Here is a 21,869-nt window from a genome sequence, read left to right as displayed (position 1 = left end):
TTTCTTCTTCTATAAGTAATGGTAACAATACTGAAATTACACAGTTGATTTAAGGCTTAAATTATACTTATAATAAAATATCCAGTACAGTGTTTGGCAAATAACTTGCACTACACACCTGGGCTGCTCCTTCAAATAATAATTCTTCTTATTCTGTGCCCATTCAAGAGCTACTTTCAGCTATACAACTCAAAGGTACACACAAATATATGTGAAATATCTGATGCCTAATAGTTCATCTAAATAAGGAAAAGCTACTGAGGGTATTCTTACAGCCTGAATATATAAATCTTTTTAAAAACTTCATTCAGTGTTCTAAAAATTATAGCAAATAGTTGTATAAATACAAGTATTACATATGAAATGCATTTAAAATTTACAATCTTCTTAAGTACTTCCCAAGAAGACAAACTCTTATCTCCCAACAAAGTGCATATGCAGCTTGACCCGGACAAAGAATGGTGGACCATTCCTTTATATCTCATTTCTCTGACAGATTTCTTTTTTTAGAAACCATTTCAATAGGTATTTTTTGTTTGTTTGTTTTTACTTTTAATAGAAAGAGTATGCAATACCTTTTAACTTTTACAATTAGGCAATATTTGTAAACATCAATATTCTATCAAATGGCAGACAGAATAGTAAAGTCTGGCATACTGATATGACATCAGTGCTAAATTACGGTCATATACATGTATATTCAGAACAATTATAATTCATGTTTACAATGATTATTATGAACATTTCTAAAATGTTGACATTTCCTTAGTTACTGAGATGAAGAATTACTTTTATGATACTCACTATTAATTATATTTTAGAGCATTCTAGTTTCATATGCTTTATATGGTAGCTGTGTGTAAATTTGTATATTTAACTAAATAGAATGCTCCATTCCATGCTAATAACAAAAAGCTTCCTTGATCAATAAGTGAATGAATGGACAATAAGATGGATAAAGAAGCAAGACAGATGTGGAAACTTTCACTAGACAGTTCTAAACATTTGGTCTCATCCCATTATTAAAAATTCATAATTTTTACTAAGTCTTTTATACAAACCAGGCACATTCAATTGAGAGACTATTAAACTACATGTGCATCTAGCATTTAATTTGTACATAATTTAAAGTGAAAATCTTTGGGATAGTAGACTAATTTTTAGCATCACATCACATTACAAAATAAATTTAAAAAAGAAATAGTTTTAAAAAATCTCTCCTTTAGTAATGAAAAAAGATTAAACTACTATACATAATGTGGCATTATCTGTGAATTCAAGAAAAATCTGTTTTGTTGGGTGGCTTCCCTGAGCTGCTGATGCTTGCTGAAGTCTCTTGGCAGCTGGCCCTCGCCTGCCTTTTTCTGGCCAAACTAATCAATTTCATGCTGCTTTCTTAAAACCTTTAAGATCTCCTACTAAACTGAGAGCTCCTTGATGATAGTAGCCACATCTTAATCATATCATCATTTTATCCACAGTGCATCCAGCATAGTACCTGGCTCATACTAAACACTCAGTCAATGCTGAGGGAATAAAACAAAGTAATTAATCAAGTGTGTTATTTATTGCCAAAGAAAATCAGAGGCATCTAAAAGTTATTTTGATCTTCAAGAGTACATTTGTTGCTAAATGTTCCAAATGTTCATTAAAGATATTAACTACAAAGTATTGATCACTTATAAGTAACAAGCACTATAAATGCTCTTACAGGCATTTGTTCTTGTCTTCACCACATCTCAGTGTAGGTATAATCTTTACTAAATAGATAAGATAATTAAGATTAAAACTATCCAAGTTTACATAATTTAGCAAAAAAAGAAACTTCATTCTCTCAGATCTGTTAGACCATATATTTTCTAGAACTTTACTCTTTGTAGAACTTTATATATTTTTTTACATATGTATACACACACACACACACACACACACACACAAATATACAAACATACAGGCACATACGCATACCTAAATAGTAAATTGTAAAACCTAAGTCTTTATCTAGCTATTTTATGTTGAGACTTTACTAAGGACAACTATCTTCTATCTATAATAATAAGAATTTATGAGACTAGCTTATAATGGAAACATATTTCAAGTAAGATTAATGAGATTCATTTTTCAAACTTTACAGAAGATTTCAAATTAAACCAAATTCTTCTACTTGTCAATTCAAATCAAGAAAGAAATATGTTATTTCAGATGTCAACTATGAACCTTTGTGAAAGCCTTTTAATAGAAGGCAAATAAAACAAGCTTTACTAAACGAAACAGAAACAGAGAATCTTGTTCTTTGGCATGTTGGAATCTGCATGAATAACGGTGACATACACCCCCTTTTAGAGGATATACACACAATTATGCTCCATAGATGGACAAAGATGGACAAACTCTGTCCAAAAAGTGTATTCAAATAACATGATGAACCAAATAAATAAAAGTACAAGGGATGTACTTTTAAAAAATGTCTATAGTTAGCATAATTATTTTGGGGGCATTTAGCATGTTCTCTTCTTATAAATATAGTGAACTTACTAAAATGTACTTTAAAATAACTAATATTCTAGTGACTAAAAGTTTGGCATCTACTAAGTAATTGCAAAATCTTTGTTTCATGTCACAACAGGGTCCCTAGTAGAAGTTTATTATTTTAACTCTCTATCCAAAATAATTGTTCAAATGTTGTTTTGCCACATGATTTCTTTATAGACATATTTTGCTTGACTATCCCCTTATTATTCTAACCAATCCCTATTTTATGGATGACTTTGGGTCCTATCCTAGCCTGAGTCTCAGAGTTATAGACCAGTACATTCGATTGCCCACTAGACGCTTCCATTAGACCTTCTCGCTGGCACCCGACTTCAGGCACAAAGTCAGTAATATACATACATATGTGTATGTAATGAACAAAGCAAGAATAGATTGTGATAGTGAAGGCTGTTGCACATCACACATGTGAATTGTGAAAAAATTGGAGCCTAAACCAATTATATCACAACACATCCAAGTAGGGTGTTTCAGAGCTCAACCTCACATGTTTTAATACGTATTATTATTTTTTAATTTTAGATACAGCAAGATCAGCATGCTTATGCTGGAAGCAGGGCATGATACTTATTTAAGCACTTTCTCAGACACATATGCTCTCCCTCTCATTGTATTTAGTCCTCATAACAATCTGTGTATAGTAATTATTATTGTATCTATTTCAAAAAGATACAACAACTCCAGTAAGTTTATTGCTATAACTGCCTTTAAATTCATTTTTTAAACAAATTTGGAGATGAATGCATAAGCAAACCAAATTTAAAAATTAAAAAAAATTAGTCAACTATTAAGTAGTAACACCTGGATTTACAACTGGACTTCTTAATGCTCTTTTGATACACATTCCCAAACTCCCTACTCTAACATACAGCCTCCCCTTTAAAACTATTTCTTGGACAAAATTGTAACCAGAGGCAGATTTTCTTCCTGTTGGTTTGTTATAATATTTTTTTCCTATTAGAATGAATATGACAACCAGTAACAGGCAATTTCTGGATGATAACACATTGTCAACATAAATGCTCTTAAATTAACATTGATTAAGTGAAGTATTTCAAAGCTACTTTAGAAGTTTAGAGTTTTTGTTATTTGGTTTTGGTAAGATTTGGATAAATAACTTCTTAATAAAGCAATTCAGATTTTAAGTGCCTATCGGCATTGCTCAAATCATGTGAAATTTTGATTTCAAAGAAAAAAAATTATACAATCTGTGCTCTAGGCAGCCAACATTTTACAATTATATATTTGTACATATATATTTCTTTACATATTTTTTATTCAATTTTATTTATATTTTGTGCAAATCCTCTCCTTCCTGAGCCATAAGAAAAATAATATATTCTAACAGTAAAGAAGAGAAATTTTAGAGCTGTATAATCACGGACAAGACACTTAACCACTTAAAGCTTTTTGAAGTTGTAAGGATTAAATGATGCATAATTATGTAGTGGATTTTCATTCAGGGCCTATCATATCAAGAAGGCTTAGGTTAGCAATTATTACTGATAAAGTGGGATTGGTAATGTGAGCTTCCTATCTTTTAGCCTTAACACACTTTGTCTTTGTGTGGATGTTATGGAATTTTAGGGTCCCTGCATGTGAGGATGCCATACCCATAGTTCTTTTAATCTGGATACTTATTGCAATAATTTTGTGGCAGATGGCAATAAAGACCCTTGAGGAAGGGGTGTTCTTTTTCAATTTCAGCATGGTGATATATTGATAGGATTAGAAAGTCAGAATGTTGGGCTATATCATAGTTATTAACACTGAGATAATACTTTTGGTGATACTGAAATATAATAGAGTGTATTATGAAAGGCTGGCCAGTGGTAGTAAGATTTTTGCTTTTGATGAAAAGCACCTTTTCCTTCTAAATATTTGTATTTGTTCAATTTCTCAATTATTTGCACATAATCCATATTGCAATTATTCTCTAAGGAACTTCTATATTTAACTTAACTCTAGAGGAGTCGAACACACTTTAACAATAAGTTATATAGATAAAGATATTATTATCTTTACTGTGTGCTTAAAATTGTTCTGCTTGGGAAAAATAAGAATAAAAAAATATTTCTGTTGAACAAGTATCTTTTGCTCTTGGAAAGATGCAGTGAAGATGGCACAAGTCAGTATTAAATGTCTGTTTCTTTCTTAATATCTAGTTGCTTTAGTTAACACCATATTTCCTCCTCTAGCTGGTGGTTGATATTCCTGTTCTTGTGAGCACTGTTTAGGAGAAGCAGGAAAATAACCACAATAAGGGCACATGTCTGCTCCTTAACTGCAGTGGTATAAGGATCAGACATGAAGATGGAATGAGAGTAGAGCAGGTCCTGGAAGCCCCCAAGCTGTCTCCATTTGCTGGTTCTCCATCAGTCGTGGCTTTAAGCTCATGTAAATGTTCTGAATAACTGTCAGGACAATATATGGTTCTGTTTCTGTTCAGCTTACTGCTCATGCTGCAGATATATACTATGTCTCCACACCAAGGTGGGATGGCTGAAAGGCATCATTAATGTGTTAAATGATGTGGAATGCCTCAGGCACACTGTGACACCTTGTGCAGAGTGATGTTGCCAGATGCACAGGTATGGGCCTCAATTTCAAGTCAGAAAGCAAGACGCTACATTACCACACAAATAAAATGCACCAGGAAAGTTATATTGTACATATCCACTTGTGTTCTCTGGGACTGATTCAGATCTTACTTGTGTATTGAAAGAAATAAAAGGTTAAGTCTTTAATTCCTAGGGTTCATTAATCATACAAGTGAAAGAAGGGGGGATTCATCAGTGTACATTACTACAATCTTATCTTTATTATTGTGTAGTTGATTTTCATTATGTTTTAACATTTTGATTTTCCACACTGAGGCTATAAAATGCTTTTCTTCACATTCTGAAAATATCTTGTATAGGTTCTTCTGGTGTTTAGCTTCCTTCCAGGGTACATAATTACATGGCAGCATACATGTCTGGAGAGAATACATTAATATGTGTCCACAGTTTAATAGCAGATCCAGCCTCACATCTTGTCTACCTTTATTTCAAAATGTTTCCTTCTTCAGAGACGCTCAAGACTGCCTAGCTGTCTTTGACGTGAGGCATTCCTACTCATATTTATAAATACTATTTCTAAATCCCAAGGTGAATAGAGGAAATATATTTCAAAACAAGGAATATAAAAGATTTAGAAATATCTACTTTATCAATTAAAAAAAAAAGAGTGGAATCTAAGCATTGCCAAAGGGCTCTGATAGTTTAGAATTCATTTTAAAAGTGGGTTTTGTTTATCAAGATTTAGTAAAGATATCTATTTCATTTTGTACTAATGGGTGCTATTACTTTGTTCTGTGAAATAGTCCACAAAACCATAGGTGGAAAGCTTCTAAAATTGTTTATAAGAAGTGAGTTGCTATGTGTATTTGAAGGCCAAAAAATTATATTGCTTGATTAAAATTACACTAGTAATGAAGTTCTGAATTGCAGTCCCCAAATCACACACATACAAAATAAACTAAATAGGAAAATTGTAATTGGGTTTCTAGTTCAAATCTTTGATATGATAGATAGAAATTTGTGACCAGGAAAAAAAAGAGGGGGGATTTGGCTTTGATATCAAATTCAGTGCATGATAGAGAGCATTCTGTGTAAAGCTGAGGCAAGTATGTTTTTATTGTATCATAAAGTCTCTAAGATGCTATCCTTCTTTGAATCAATTCATGGCCCTTCTATTGGAAATCTAAATAAAGTGAAGTTGAATTCTCTGGGTTTTAAATAACATTATTTACTGGTCATTTTTTTCAATGCGGTGGCAACGGTGAAATTCCTAGAGTAATATCAAGCACCTTAGAATGTCATACCAATAAGGGCCGGTTTCCTTTTCCTTCATATTCTTAATTTACAGAAAATGATTCATGTATACATTATTATAGATAGGAACTATATTATAGATAGAATCTTAAGGTAAACAGAGCATCAATTTGTTTCTGCTAAAGGGACATTGCTGGAACAATGGAAAAAAGCTGACTAATATCTGCAGGTCAGATCATAGTATGAAACAATGGAAATTCACACTGAAGTGTTTAAGAGTGAAGGGGCATAATACTGCAATTTATCCTCAAGTGGTGCATAAATTATGTCTATATAGAGAGAAGAAGATGGGGAAGAGAATGATAAAGTAAATGTAGAAAAATATTAACTTTTAAGAAATCTGAGTGAAAGTATGTGCACATATTATGTAGTATAGGTGCTATTTTGTAACACTTTATGACATTTTTATACATGTGAACAATCAAATTTTATGGTATAAATGATACACACACATTCAGAACTCCATTAGAGTAAATTAAAAGGGAAAAATCCATTCGGTACTGGGAAGTATAAGGGTCAGGATAATCTTCATAGAGAAAAATATGTTTAAATAGAACTAGAAAAAATATTAAAAATATGCTTGCATGGAGCAAAAATTCAAGGTTTAAGGGAAAAGGTAATGCTGGATTGATACCACAACTCAGAAAATGGAGGGGAACCTTTTTCAACTAATGTAAATTAAGAGAAAGACAATGCCATTTACCTAAGTGTCTAGCTAAAGTTGTTTGTTTGACTGCAGCACTCCAAGGCAAAATAGTCCTAAGACTGATAGTAGTTCAATGTCAACAATCAAGAATCCAGGCAGGAAAAAAACAAAAATTCCTAAAACATATATTTGTTTGAGTTTACAGCTCAAAAATTTTTAAATGCCATTTTAGACTTGAAAATAATAACTGCAGATAACACTAAAACTCATTTAAATCAATTATGTCATTTGTTTCATTCTTTCTTTATAATTTAAGCATTCACATGCTAAGAATTATATTTGTTGACTCCATTCCCTACTTTTTTCAAAATCAAGTTCCTTAAAACACAGGTTAAATTAGGTTACTCTTCCATTTAATATGTGTATCTGTATCCAATATCCCACTATTTAACATTCAAGTTGCTTGACCTTCCTTGGCTATTCAAACTGATTTATTGTTACCCCTTAACCAGATCTATGTTCTCTGCTCAGCCTAGCCTTCGTATTGCCTAGGGAACTCAGCTCCAATATTGTGATACACGTGCTTCCTTTTTTTTATACCTATCTAATTTACTTCTATTTTTTAAAGTTCATCTAAACTCTCCTCTCCAAAGTTTTCCTTAAAATCTTTAACTGCCACTTCTTAACTCATTTAATTATATAGCATCTTGTGCAAGTTTATTAGATTCATTTAATTTAAAAGAAATCTATACTTAGATTATAAACTTATGTATGGCTGGGGCATATATTACATAAACATGAAAGAGGCATTTAAATATATTTGTTGACCCATTGAGTCTTTTTACAAATATCTCAGTGGAAAGTAGATGCTGGGCAGTAAGATATTTTTATTTAAATGAATACATTCTAGTTCCAAGTCTCTTTTATCTTGGAATCTTAACATAATTAAAAGAGGACTATTATAATTCATGCCTTTATTAATTTATAAGTGTTATAACCAAGAATTTAAAAATATAACATTAAATGTATGAGGATCCAAAACAACTCCAAAGAAAAATCAGTAGCATGTGAGAACTTTTTAAAAGTAGAAGATGAAACAAACATGATTCCAAGTGTTTGAATACGGTAAACTAGGGGAAATGGTAGTCTTATCAGTAGAGAAGAAAAAAATAAGGAGAGAAAGTGGTTTGAAGGAGAATACGTTTTAATTTTTCAATGAATGAAATTTTCATTAAACATTCATTCATTCATTCACTCAGTAATCATGTGAGTGATTACAAGGTGCTAGTAGGCATTGCTCTAAGTCTGAGAAATATAAATGTGAGCATCAGACAAGGTCCATGCCCTCATGAAATTTACATCCTTCCTGACAATTTAACATAAAGACACACATAGGAAATTATTTGTGTTCTCAGGAGGGGACTTGCTGTTCAATGAAGGCAGAAACCAAACTGCAGTATAAATGAGAGAACAAAAGGAGAAATAAGAATTACTTTTCTAAAAAATCTAATTTTAGCTTGAACATTAGGAGAAAAATAGGATGAAATCTTGAGTTGATTTGTAATGCATACATGCACTTAGGTGTGTGTTGTTATTGTTGTTTTTGTTATTTCATTGTTTTAACTTCCTCTAAGATGAAGAAAAACCTATGCAACATAAAAAGCAATGAAAAAGACCCAGGAAAGTACATGTTGAAGATGCTAGAAGGGGAGGAGATTTGCTTGAGAGCACATTCTTTTAAGAGTCAGAAACCAATGGGAGTTAGAGACTACAGAGGGGGAATTAGATTTAAAGAACGCAGGGCATAGTGTTTTCTTTTCACTCTTAAACTTCAGGGTCTTAACAAGTTAGTGAGGGAGTAAGAGGGAAACTACACTCCTGTGTGTCTCCTCTCCTCTCAATACTACACCCACAGAACATTTTACTTCTGGTCACCATTTGTGGGGGGATTTTCCCCACACCAAGCAACCGTGCAACACAGGCCAGGTGTCCTAAACTCCATTCTCCTCTGACACTATCTACCTGGGGTTAGCATCAGATCCCACAGCTTAAGGGCTCACTCCAACCAGATTCCCCTTGACCCCATATCAGATGCCAAAGTCAAGTCCAGGTTGTAGTTCTGTCCCACAAGCTATAAAAAAAAAAGGAGATTCCCACAACTTTCTCCTCGCGGTCAACTAATTTGCTAGAGCAGTTCATAGAACCCTGGCAAACATTTTACTTGCTAAATCATCAGTTTATTATAAAATGATACAAGTAAAAGACAGATGGAAGACATGCATCGGGCAAGGTATGGGACAAGAAGCACAGAGGTTCTACGCTTTCTCCAGGCATGTCACCTACCTGTACGTGTATGTTTACTAACCCAGGAGATCTCTGAATCCTCTCCTTTGGGCTTTTCGGGAGGTTTCATTACTTTAGCATGATTGATTAAATCACTGGCCATGGATAACTGAACTCTATCTTCAGCCCCTCTCCTCTTCCCAGAGGGGTGTGGGGGTTAGGGGTACGGAAAGTTCCAACCCTCTAATCACAGGGTTTGGTTCCACTGACAACCAGCCCCCATCCTTAGGGGCTTTCCAAATGTCACTTTACTAACATAAACTCAGGTATGGCTTAAAGGGGTTGTGATGAATAACAAAGCACACCTTTATTGCTCTTATCACTTTAGAAATTCCAAGGGTTTTGGGAGCTCTGTGCCATAAACTGGGACCAAGACCAAATATATATTTCTTATTATAAATCACAGGATTACAGAGGGGAAATTGTCAGTGGAGAATGAGGGAGTGAAAAATGAGATTAGGTTTGGGGAAGAATGGAGATAAGGAAGATCCTTTGCAGAATACCCCCTCAGAACCCCTATGATATATGAGAAGCAAGGACTAAGTTTACTGCTGATGGCATAGGTTATAGTAGATTTTCCCAGCAAAGCCCCTCTCTGTCTCCAAGGCGGCATTTGTTTCTGTAGCTACCTGCATGAATCACAGAATGGCAGAAAGAACAGAAATTGAAAGTGCATTGGAGTTGGGAGACTTAAGTGGAAGTTTCATCTCTTGATGAAGTATTGAAAAACCTTCTCGCATCTCAGTTTCTTCAACTGTAAAATGGGGATGGAAGTGGACCTCAAAACTGAAAGCACATACATTCTCTGTTAGGGCCCCCTATTCTAGTCTGAGATCATTATATGTTATAGGATAGTGGGGGAAAGGCAGCTTTTATGATGGCGGTTCAGAATAAACAGAGATTCCACTCATGTTCCAGAATGACTGTTTCCAGAACTGACAGGGAAATATATGAATTCAAGGAAGAAAACACAAAGTAGTGATGTATAACAACTTATAGCTTAACAGATTATTGGTTTGCCATCTGAAGTTCTTTCTGTACATACTTGCCTGATGGATTCACAGGTACAATCTTTATGTAGAGGCCACGCTTTTTATCTCACTGACATACTTTGTGAAAGCATTCAATGCTGAGAACTAGCATCCAAATTTACAACATAATCCACTACAACTTAAAGGGTGCCTTATCATGTGGTCATCACACTGCTTTTACAATATAATCAGGAGAAATATCAACAAACTCAATCTCACAAACTAAATTAAAAGGGACACATTCACATTTCCCCTTTATGTCCATGTCAAAGATAGAGAGAGTAGGAGAAATTTAAACACTGTGGCATCATATCTGACACAGCCATATCTTTCTAGAGGTATGGAGTTCATTTTTCAAGGCTACCAGTCCATTAACCTTCACAAGAACAAAAATAAAGCAAAACAAAGAAACCCTCTCTAGAGAAATGCATTGCTTCTAATCTTGTTTATATATCTTAATGTGGGGATTTAAAGATGGAACAAAGATTTCTACCTTCCTAGGCACACAAAATAATACATACACCCTGAAATAAATATATAAGATGCCTATAGTTCATATTACAGATAAATTTGTGATTTAAAAAAAAAATGAGTGGGGTTAGGGAGAGTAACTGATATCATCCCTGTTGAATCCCTGTCTTGCCCTGTGATTTGTAACTAGGAGGGCCAAAGCATCAACCCCATTTATTGTTTAATGTCTTAACCTGCTCTGGGTTGCCACTTTACCTAGATTCATTCACTGTATATATCTGAAACCATTGGTTTCCTGATAAATGCATTGTCAGAAAGCCATAGACTGATGACGAGACGGGAAATAAGGAGGTCCTTGCTTATTTTTATACGTTTCTGTTTGACTTAGGAGATAATTATAATACAGATTGATGCTCCCATTTTAAACAAGGTAGTAAATCAGCATGAAATATAGGATTTGGGAAGGTCATTTGCCACATAATTATAATTTCTTAAAATTCCTGTGTTCATTGAATATGAGAAGCTATAATCATGTGATGCATAGCAATAGCTTTACTATTTTTTTGTTTTACTTTCATAGAAGGTAGTTAAACAAACTTAAATTACAAAATTTTAAATATTATTATAATAGTTACAAAGTTTAAATATCATTAACTGAAGCAAAGCAAAAACCTATGCTAGTCTGGGATCTAGCTTCAAGTAGGAGAAATTACCGATGTAGGAAGCAAGATTTAAATAATAATTCAATGTACTTCGTTTAAAAGTCATGTCTTTTCCACAAATTAAGTTTATTTATCATCATGAGACCTCTGAAAAGTGTAAGCTTTGCATCAATAGACAGAGTAGAAGCAGAGTGGGAACAAGAAGAGGTTTGGAATTAGAGGGGTTTGGAAATTTTGGAATTTGTGCATGGACTCTGTCAGGGATCATATTAAAAATATCTATTAACTGGTATCTCAGGAACATAGACCCCCTCAAAAAGGAAGGAGTTCCAGCACAGAGCCCTAGAAACCCCCTTTATGACAGGATTTATCCTTTTGGTTGCTGGATTTTGTGGGGAGGACCTGAGATTCTGGGTTTAGGATGTTACTAGGGGGCTTTGAGAAAATCAGAACAGATGCATTTCTATACTAACCTACAGAAGTAGTTAGAACTAATTCTAACCAGTATAGTAGTACATTTTAACAAGCAGCATAGTCATCCTGGTGCAGACTTGCTGAGTATTAGCCCTGGATGACACCTATTAATTGTGTGCCCTTGGTAGCCTAACGAACATTACTGAGCAAGCCAAGGGGGAGAAATGAATGGAGTGACTTTTTTTTTTGGCTAGTTATTTGGCTGCTCTCCAAACTTTCCAGTCGATGGGAGAACTTTGTCATCTCTCCATTCCCTTCTCCTAAGGCATCCAGTACACATATCCTCAGAGCAAAAGGAAAATCGCCCTAGAGAGCAGAGGGACTTCCACAATTTAAGCCAAATGCAGAGAAGAAGCAGAGTTTACACTCAATCCTGACATCCAGCTCAGGGGGGAACTCACCTGGGATCTGATTCAAGAATCTGTAGTTCTAGTTAAAGTATTCTCAAGGAACGTTTTGTTTCTTCCTTTTCCCCTTTTTTGGGACCAATGTTTGTTTATTTGTGTATGCATGATAAAATGGTATCTCTGAATTGAACTGTTTGGAATGTATCCCTAATTATGATATCTTATGGCAACAATTATGTACATAAATATCTATCAGCTTAACTTTGCACGGCTTTGTTAGTTATAAAAGATAACCATTTATTATTCATTCACCACAGTAGTTAACATTGGAGAAATGATTGTCTCATCTCAAAGGAGTATCATTGGTATGTCTCTGTATACCATGTAAAGTATAGCACTTCTTTATGTTTGAGAAAATCTCAACTAAAATCCCATTAATAATTTTGAACACCACACTGTTAAAAATATATAGAAAAAAATCACAAGAATTATCAGAGAACTAGAAAACACATGGAAGATTTAATGAGTGATTGAAAGAACAAGATGTACTAACAGTAAAGAGAAATGTTGTGGATGTAAGATAAAGAAAGATGAGATGTTTGTTTGTTTGTTTAAGTTTTCCATTCAATATTAAAGGGCCTTAGTTTACAACCTGCCAATGTAGCGTTTGTTTGTTTTTTAATTGGGAAAAGGTTGTCAGTGAAAAAATATAAGGTGGTGAAACCACCTAACATTTTACCCCAGGAAATTTTTTAGATCAGTGCTTCTAAATGTTTTCCCCCAAAACCTTTTTTTATTATTTTAAATTATTATTTAAATTAAAAAAAATCTATAGCAATTAAATAATAATGTTTTTTTCTTATTTTAATTAATCAGAGAATTATAACTTTCTGAGCTATAATACTCAGACCTTCTGCCAATCATAAAATCATAAAATAACTGAATAACATCTAATAAAAAAAATCTAGTATAATTGTAACTAAGGTAAATATATTTCTAATTTTAAATATTCTACATAACCTTTTCACAGCTAAGTTTCTGTGTCTGTTAAGTTCTTTGAAATATGAATATGTTTCAAGGAGACCCACAAGTGCTATCTCTAGAGCCCCACATATTTAAATATTCCAAATTCGGAAGCAATGGACTAAATTAGTTTTCAATCATCTAGCAAATATTATTCATTCTCCCTTGAAAATTAAATTGAGTTATTTAATGTACCATAACTATCTAAAAGCGATAGAAGAGAAAATCCCGGAGGTCTTTCAAATTTTGTGTTTCTTTTTTTCCACTCTCTCTGTCAAAACTGTTATTTAACTCTGAGACGGCAGGCGTAGGAAGAGCCCAGCATGTACTTACCAGCCTGATTAGTTGTGATGCTGACTGCAGCAAACTGTCTTGGTGGTGAGCTCAGCTCTGACACCCCGTTAACGGCATCGATCTCAAAGGTGTAGTTAGTGTGTGCCAGTAGGTCTGTCACTGTCACCGTGGTATTGGTGAGTCCAAACTGTCGAGGGAGGAAGCGGACATTTGGGCTGCATGGCTCACAGTGTTTTACATTCCACCCACATTTTTTACATATGATGTTGAAGGTAACATCTTTCCGGCCTCCTGTGTCCAGGGGCCAACTCCAGTCCAGGATAACGGAGGTCTCGTTTATATTAGAGATAACATTTCTTGGTGCAGACGGAGGTCCTGCAAAGCAGTTCAACAAAGATTAATGAGCCTCACTTCTGGTTTCTACTACAAGGGAAATAGATAATTTACAATGGAACTGAAAGAGGTAAATAACCATCTTGTCTTTATTATATACTTTTAATTTGTCCTTAGAGGATCCATGAGATTATAGACACATGGATTCAAGAGCACTGTTCTCTGGAAGCTGTGAGTGGGGGAGTTTCCACTCAAGGTTGAAGATGCATTGAGAGAGTCCAACAAAGGAATTCACCACTAAATTCAATTCCCTTGTGAATAGTTATGCAAACTTTAGCATTAGTTTTATAAATCTTAGTCCTTTTTCCCTATGACCTATGACCAACATATAAAAAGAGGGAATAGAAATGTAAAAACACAAATCCCATGCCTATAACCTCCGCTTATCCTGTCAAATGTAATGCAAAATCCAAGACCTAGAAAGTTTTCTTTCTTTCTGCGGGCCCTATGGTAGGAAGTGCTTTAAAAATAATTCATTTTGTGTGATAAATGTTGCATTTGTGGTGAGCCAAGCATGAAGAGTGAAGCAGAGAAAGCTTTCAATTTGCACATGGATAGCACAAGGAAATGGGCCAAATGATTTAAAAAAAAAAAAAAGCACAACAACAAGAAGAAAAACACAAAATAAAACAAACATGGAGGCATGGGTTGCAGCAAAACTACTCACGGGTACAAGCCATGGATGGAGGGTCTTTGTCTGCTCGGAAGTAATTATTCTCACACCTGCAGTTCACTGAACCGTCTTCTGGAGTAGAACTGTGAGGTGGGCACTTAGCGCACTTCATATTACCATCCAAAGCCTTGTAGAAACCTGGTTGACAAGCTGCAAACAAAATGACTCTTTTAAAATCTGTGGTCATTCTGAAAATTTACTTTTGAAAATATGTAAAACAGATTTCAGGATGTTAGGGCACGCATTCACTATGAATAAAAATTCATTTCTTTCCTTCCAGCTTTACAGAAGCAAATAATGCTGCCCAGGGTAGTTTCTCCACATATACACTTGAATTTGCACCAAATGTTAAAGAAAAAAAAACAAAAAACACAAAAAAACCCCAAGACTTAGATTATTTTGGCACTAGAGTGTGATGAAATTTCCAGCTCATGTTTTCACAGCTTTACTTGGCATTGGGCTATTTGGGGAGAAAATAAAGCAAAGCCATGTCATATGTAGCCATTTTCTTTTTTAAACATGATGCGATGTGTACACTATCTGCAGTACAGTTGGCCTATATTACTCGCTCATTTGTTTTCTAATTGGTTTCTGTGTGTACAAGTTTATCTCTACAAATAGTAAGCAACTATAGGAAGAAATCATGCTTTGTCTATATTTTAAGATTCTCAATACATAGTTCTCATGAGCTATGATTTTGTTTTTCTGCCTTGACAGTGTCATTATTTTATTTCTGTGGTAGTGGACTAAAGTAAAAATTGTAATATATTTCCTCATCTGTATCTCAAATACAGAAAGAGGTACAATTTATATTTAAATTGTAATAATTTTAAATTATAATTAGAGTCAAGGTTTTAAAAATAACTCAATAACTCTATGTTATCTTCTTTTCTTCTGGCCATATCTCTATTATCTTATTGTCATTTAAACTGATATAAAATTCAAAATGCTGCGCTGTTTCACTCGTCCATTTTCATAATTACATTGAGAACTGAGATCATTTTGAAAATCCTAACAAGAAGTCCCATGATATTCTTTAGAGGAAGTCATTGGGGTCTAAATTTTTAGTTTCTCTAGAACACTTTTGGGAATCAATAATATCTAAAATCTCTAAAACTCAGTTTCAGTTTACAATGATATTCGATGACTTAAAGCACTAACACATCACAAAGGCTCCATAGATTTTATTTCTCATTGAATTCTAGAATTTTCTTATATCAACTTCAGATTGTAAATAACAAATTATTTGCATTCAAGTAAAATCTGTATGGACAAATCTTAACTTTTAAAATCATTAAATGCATTTTGAAAGATAACACATTTATATCCATAATAGTGTGTCTTCCTACTGAACGTTTCTTGGGAAATACACTGGCAAGACAAACATTTACAATAACTTAAAATGATAGCAATCATTAATTAAGTTTTGCTATTTTCCAGCGCCTACTTAGAATGGCTGCTCTGGGAACACGTTACATTAAATTGAACAATTTTTGGTGCCATATTGAGAATAACTCAAATAAATTATACTGCCCTAATGAAACATGGATTAAGAATATAAATTTTTGAACATTGTCTGTAAGCATTGGTTAGAAACTTCTACTCATAAATAACATAAAAGATAGGGAGAATTCAGTTGAGATGTGCTGATTGAATAGAATTGTAGCTTAATGGAGCAAAAAAAAAGATCCTAAGAAATGACATTGACCAGTCAGTATGTTGTATATCTGAGGACCCTGAAATCCAGCATGTTAGGTGACACACAGGGGTAGGATCTGCTCTGCATCTTCTAGCTGATAGGCTTTAACCACCAATTTATAGATATGCATTGAATGTCAACTATATGATCGTATAATGCAATATTCTATATTATCCTAAATTCTGTAGACATCTTTACTCTTTCTGAAGGACTTTCATATGTACCATTTCACTTAATCTCAACAGTTCTATTAAAATTATCTAGGCAGATATTAATCTACTCATTTTACAGAATGGGCAACTGAAGCATAAGTAGAAAAGGTAGCATGCTCAAGATAAGAAATACATTCAATGATAATTTAAATAAGCGAGATTTTCTACTTATAGTTTTATATAAATCACTTATTAAAGCAAATTATTCTCTAAAACCATGAATTATTTTTTATATCCATTTTAAACTATTGGTATGACATTGAAGGAGTTATCTAAAATTTTTTTTTAATTATATAAGTGAACGTCTTTTGTATCTATTCTCAGTAAGAAACCATTTCAGAAAGACTAATGTTCTCTTGTCTTTCTCTAGGATTTTCTATTTGATGCCCAATATTGTTATGGATAGACGGGTGTTTTTCATTGGAAAGACAGAGGGAGTCTGTCAACTTCATGAGTAGGGTGACCTACTATATGTGGAAGGAATACAAGTAAATTTTCCCTTTCTTACTATAAGCAGGGTCTCTAAATTCTCCACCAAAATTGTTCAACAAATTTGAGGATCTGACTGGAGGATTTATATTACTAATAAAATTATACTGGTAGGATACTCTCTTTAGATGTATAAGGGGGGATTCTTTATATAACACATTTACTTGTAAAATTTTCCTATCAATAAATAATGTTCCTCCCTTGCAGTAAATCAAATTGTGCTTAAATACCTATCTGTTATACCTTCTTCATCCATCAAACAATTATCATGGAAGAATTTGAAACTTTACTTTTAAGAGGCATAAATACTTGTGATTTATTATTTTTACTTATAGTAATAAAAGCAGTGATTTTAATTTAAAAGCATCTCTTCTACATTCAATGTAAAACTAGGGATATAACAATCTGCACATTTCTTTTATTTTAAGTATTATTTTAGAGACTGAGAAGGTTCAATATAATTTAAAAATCCAGGTAACATATAGAAAGTAAAAATATTAATATGTTTTCTTTCCTTTCATTACTCAAGGGAAGTCTTGTTCAACTTATTACAGAATATCAAAGAAAACAGAATGGGCAGGAAGGGTAAACAACTTAATACTAACTCAGATGTATCTAGTTTTGAGTATTAAAATAAAGAACTTCTACTACATAGTCAAGGCTCTTCCTGGAGTAGACCAGCTACTAAAGCAATACTGAACTAAGGTGGGTACACGCATATTCTAAATCTGCTGCCAAAATGGCAGAGTTCTGATTAACATCTTTCCTCAGGTGACCCAATAGTACAAGTTCTTATCAGCCGAACAGTGGTAAAATCATTCACAGATTTCAGTTCCACCACCATAAAACCAAAGAATAATTAGGCAGATTAAGATCATTTAAGTGGTCCTTTTGTATGTAGTCCCAGAGGTGTTTTATCCCCTTGTTGCAATGGAGATTTTTGAGGGAGTTAAGTTTGGCAGGAACTCTCATGTTTGAGTTTGCATTAATAAATCAAAGTATGATGAATCGAAATTAATAACTATTAAAAATGGGAGGTAACCCCGCCTCAAACCCTATGGATTTACTAGGAATCAGATTTGTTTACATAATGTTTAGATTTCATTTATTCACTTTCATCAACACACACATGGGTTGATCTCCTAAAATGATCTAGACACTTTATTGTGTCTGGTCTTACAGTGATAAAAGTCACAATCTTAGCATTAAAGAGACCAATTCCATATGTCATTGTTATTTTAGAAATGCTTTTCCTCACTTGAGAATGTAATTGCTAAGGTACTTTTTTAATATGACATTTTTGTTACTTTCACCAAGCAATTCCCCGAATTCTCTCTCTTTTATTTTTTTAATTCCAGAATTTAAGGTGTTTTTAGCATTTTATAGGAAGAACACTGGACTAGGAAGGAGGAAATTTAGGTTTTGATCTAGTCTTTTCTATTATATAGATGTTATCTCAGTCTTCAAATTTTAACAAAATGGTTGGGATAGAGACTTACTCTTTTATAAATAAGTGTAGTTCTACTTAGTAACTATGTATTCCAAGGTTAGGCCCTGAGCAATATACAGATAGGAGTTATTTCCTGTATGCCCTGTGTCTATCACATTTTCTAGCACCTAGCAGTTGATGAGATGCATTTTTTAACTGCATGATTAACTGGCAACGAATTCTCCTCACTGGATTTTAATTTCCTCATTTATTAAATGACAGGTATTGACTAAGTTGTCTCTAAAAATGCTTCAGGCTAGACACTTTAAAAGGTTAATACTTGTGTACCAAAATTTGGAAGACTCCTAGAACTTTATAAGTAGGAAAAAATAGAAGAAAATGTCTTTACTTTCATCACTGATATAAGGATAATTAGCCAATGAAATTGTAAAATTACACAGGGCAACAAGAAAAAGAAAATGGGGCTCTTTTTTGACTAAAAGAAATATACTTGGAAAAGAAATGACAGATTTTGACCTTTTCATGTTTTCCAGTATCAGAGCAGTATATTTAAAGGGCATGTTGATTTCATGATTCGATGAATTGAAAGATAAATTGACTGTCAAACAAATAATTCTCTATTATTATACTTTCATGTTAACCAATAGCATAATAAAACTACATTTAATTGTAGTCTTCCTTTTATGTACATTGCAGCTAGATTAGAATGTTTAGAAGTTTGAGACTCATGGAAATGAATAAATTTTTTTTAAAATTGATAATTATTCTTTTTAAGTTTTTAAATGTAAGATGATGTGATTTTCTTTTTTCTCTTTTGCAAGGAAAACAAGCACAGGGTTGAAAATACCATTTAAAAGAGAATATGTTTTCTTTCTGTTAGTCTGCAGTGGGGTTTTATTTGCCTTATTCTTGCTAACCTAACTTTTAGTTCCTGTGTTTTAAGTGCTGAGTTAGTGAGGGCATGCTTGTTCATTTATTAAGCAAACCTCAAACTTATTGAAAAACTCCATGATGGGTTATAGTGGATTTGGCAAATGTGGATTTTCTATTGAGAAACACTGAAAATATGAATAATAGAAGGAAGCCAAAATAATACCAATTTGTAGTGGACAAATTTGAAATCTTTTGGAAATCTGCTGATTCTATATTTATGAAGAGGTAACAATAAAACTGGAACTAAATACCATGGGTTGGTAGTAGGGTAAAATAATTTACTAATATATATATTTTTAAAATTTTTTAAAGTATGAAATAGGGAGTATTATGAGCACTACCTATAAAGTGAATAATAATTATAGAAAAGCTTCAAGATAGAATCTTGGCCTTGTTCCCAAAGCGCATAGTACACTTTTCCTCCAAGTTGTAATTGATGGGTTTGAGCTATGCTGATACAGAGAATGGGTAAAGTTACCATAGTGAAAGGAAAACAAATGCACTTAGTAAACCATGGTGGCTACTGTTGAAAGAAAGTAGACAGCCTTTCAATTGCAAAGTGAATTTTGTCTCCAGTTGACTAATGTGGTTGACTTTTAAGAGAAAACATGGTCCTAATTAAGAGTTAAAAGGCTGATTTCAATTTGAATTAACTTTAAATTAAAAAATAAAGCTGTTGGTAAATAGGGCCCTTTTAGTATTCAGACCTTAGCTCCATATACACAGGGCTATATTATCAATTCCCAGCCATAAACACAAACTAATGACCAGAACCAGCACTGACTAAACAGATGATTTCCTGGCCTTGCAATTCCAGGCTTGACAGGGTCTATTTGCCAGTACAAGGTCAAAGCAACTGTTTATTCCCAAAATGAGCTGCACTCCACAATCTTACAGGAACTCTATTCTTTGCCATTTGAATAGAGGTACAATGCTTTGAGGCAAGGCAGAGGCATTTCAATACACTGGAAGTAGCTATGTTCAGTCATTAAACCCTGCCTGCAATGTGCAGCATTTATAAAGTGATCAAGTGTTTCCTTCTTCTGTTCTTTCCACCGTTCAATAAAAAAGGCCTACGGCAAAATGCCACCACACCATTAAACACAACAGAATCAATCACAATCTAGTATGCCTCAAAAATAGCTTAGTAACAAGGCTTTATTGTGTTTGTTGTTGTTCCATCAGATTTAGCAAGACAGGTGCCAGTAACACTGAAATATGTCCAATGTACATTCACCAAAAGAGAATGCTAAAACAGCCCCTGGTCCTAAAGACATTGTGTTTTGCCAGCTTTCCAGTCTTCCATATTTACAGAAGAACTGTGTGTCCTACGAGTAGCACTAGTTGAGTTTTTGTATCCTTACTTATTAATACCCAGAAAATAAGACCCATTAGCTAAGTTTACAAATTCATATATATATGGTGAGCAGGTAAGTACTAAAAGAGAGATAGAGAGAAAAAATAAAAGAGAAAAATCATTTTTATGGAATGTTATTATGGTGAATATAAAATGAACAGGACCCAAATCTAGTCTCATGATATATTGAGAGACAGCCTAGAAAAGCTTTTCAGAATAATACCAGAAGTTTTCTTCAGACCAAAATAACACTGGAATGTCTAAGAAAACTATTTCTAGGAAGTGATTTTGGATACTCCTAGGAAGTGATTTTGGAGATGGTAAATCACTTGTATGTCTAAATAACCTACAATCAATTAGCATTTTCCAGGCTGCATTAAAAACATAGTTTGAGCATTGGAAGGTCACTAATTCAATGGTCACTTTTACAAGTAAATTTTAGCATAATAGAATTGGCATCATAAATTTGTAATCTTCCAGAGTAGAAGTTTGAGATAACAGATTATGAAAACCTTAAATACTATTTCCATAGGATTTATAAACGCACAAAGAACAATTAGGTCCTGTGTATGCTTATATATACAAATATACATGAAAAATATTTATAATGTTGGTAAATTAAAAAGAATATAAGGGCCTCAAATTACAAAGATGGTTACATTAATCGGGCCATATATTTTTATAAATAAATTATGCTACTCTCTTATGTTTATATGATGGAGTTGATGGCTCACACAGAAAGATGCTCATATTTTTATGGGAAAAAAGCAGGATAATAGAATACATATGTAATCTTTTTACTGCTTATCTATATTAACATCATATTCATATTGACATTATCACTTATTTAATGAAAAACAAAAATTAGAGGCATCTTAGAAGCAAAAAGATTATACATACACATACAAAAAATCAAAACATTGTGTGTGTGTGTGTGTGTGTGTGTG

At 33.4% G+C, this 21,869-nt stretch overlaps 1 protein-coding gene across 2 annotated transcripts in view; it reads right to left on the bottom strand.

The window, feature by feature from the left end:
- Window positions 1-21,869, bottom strand: part of EPHA3 (EPH receptor A3) — a 361,979-nt gene that overhangs the window by 111,773 nt on the left and 228,337 nt on the right. Inside the window, exons 4-5 of one of the 2 annotated variants that reach the window (XM_019629966.1) lie at window positions 14,777-14,932; window positions 13,756-14,091 (exon numbers count right to left, since the gene is read on the bottom strand). The exons of the other annotated variant lie outside the window; for it this stretch is intronic. Coding sequence (XP_019485511.1) covers window positions 13,756-14,091; window positions 14,777-14,932 — 492 coding nt within the window. The remainder of the gene's footprint in view (window positions 1-13,755; window positions 14,092-14,776; window positions 14,933-21,869) is intronic. 2 annotated transcript variants of the gene reach the window in all.

Source organism: Hipposideros armiger, unplaced genomic scaffold (genome assembly GCF_001890085.2).
Source record: "Hipposideros armiger isolate ML-2016 unplaced genomic scaffold, ASM189008v1 scaffold_877, whole genome shotgun sequence".
In the NCBI taxonomy this organism is placed as follows: domain Eukaryota; kingdom Metazoa; phylum Chordata; class Mammalia; order Chiroptera; family Hipposideridae; genus Hipposideros; species Hipposideros armiger.
Note: the sequence above shows the minus strand (reverse complement) of the source record. Positions and strands in the feature narration are given on the sequence as shown.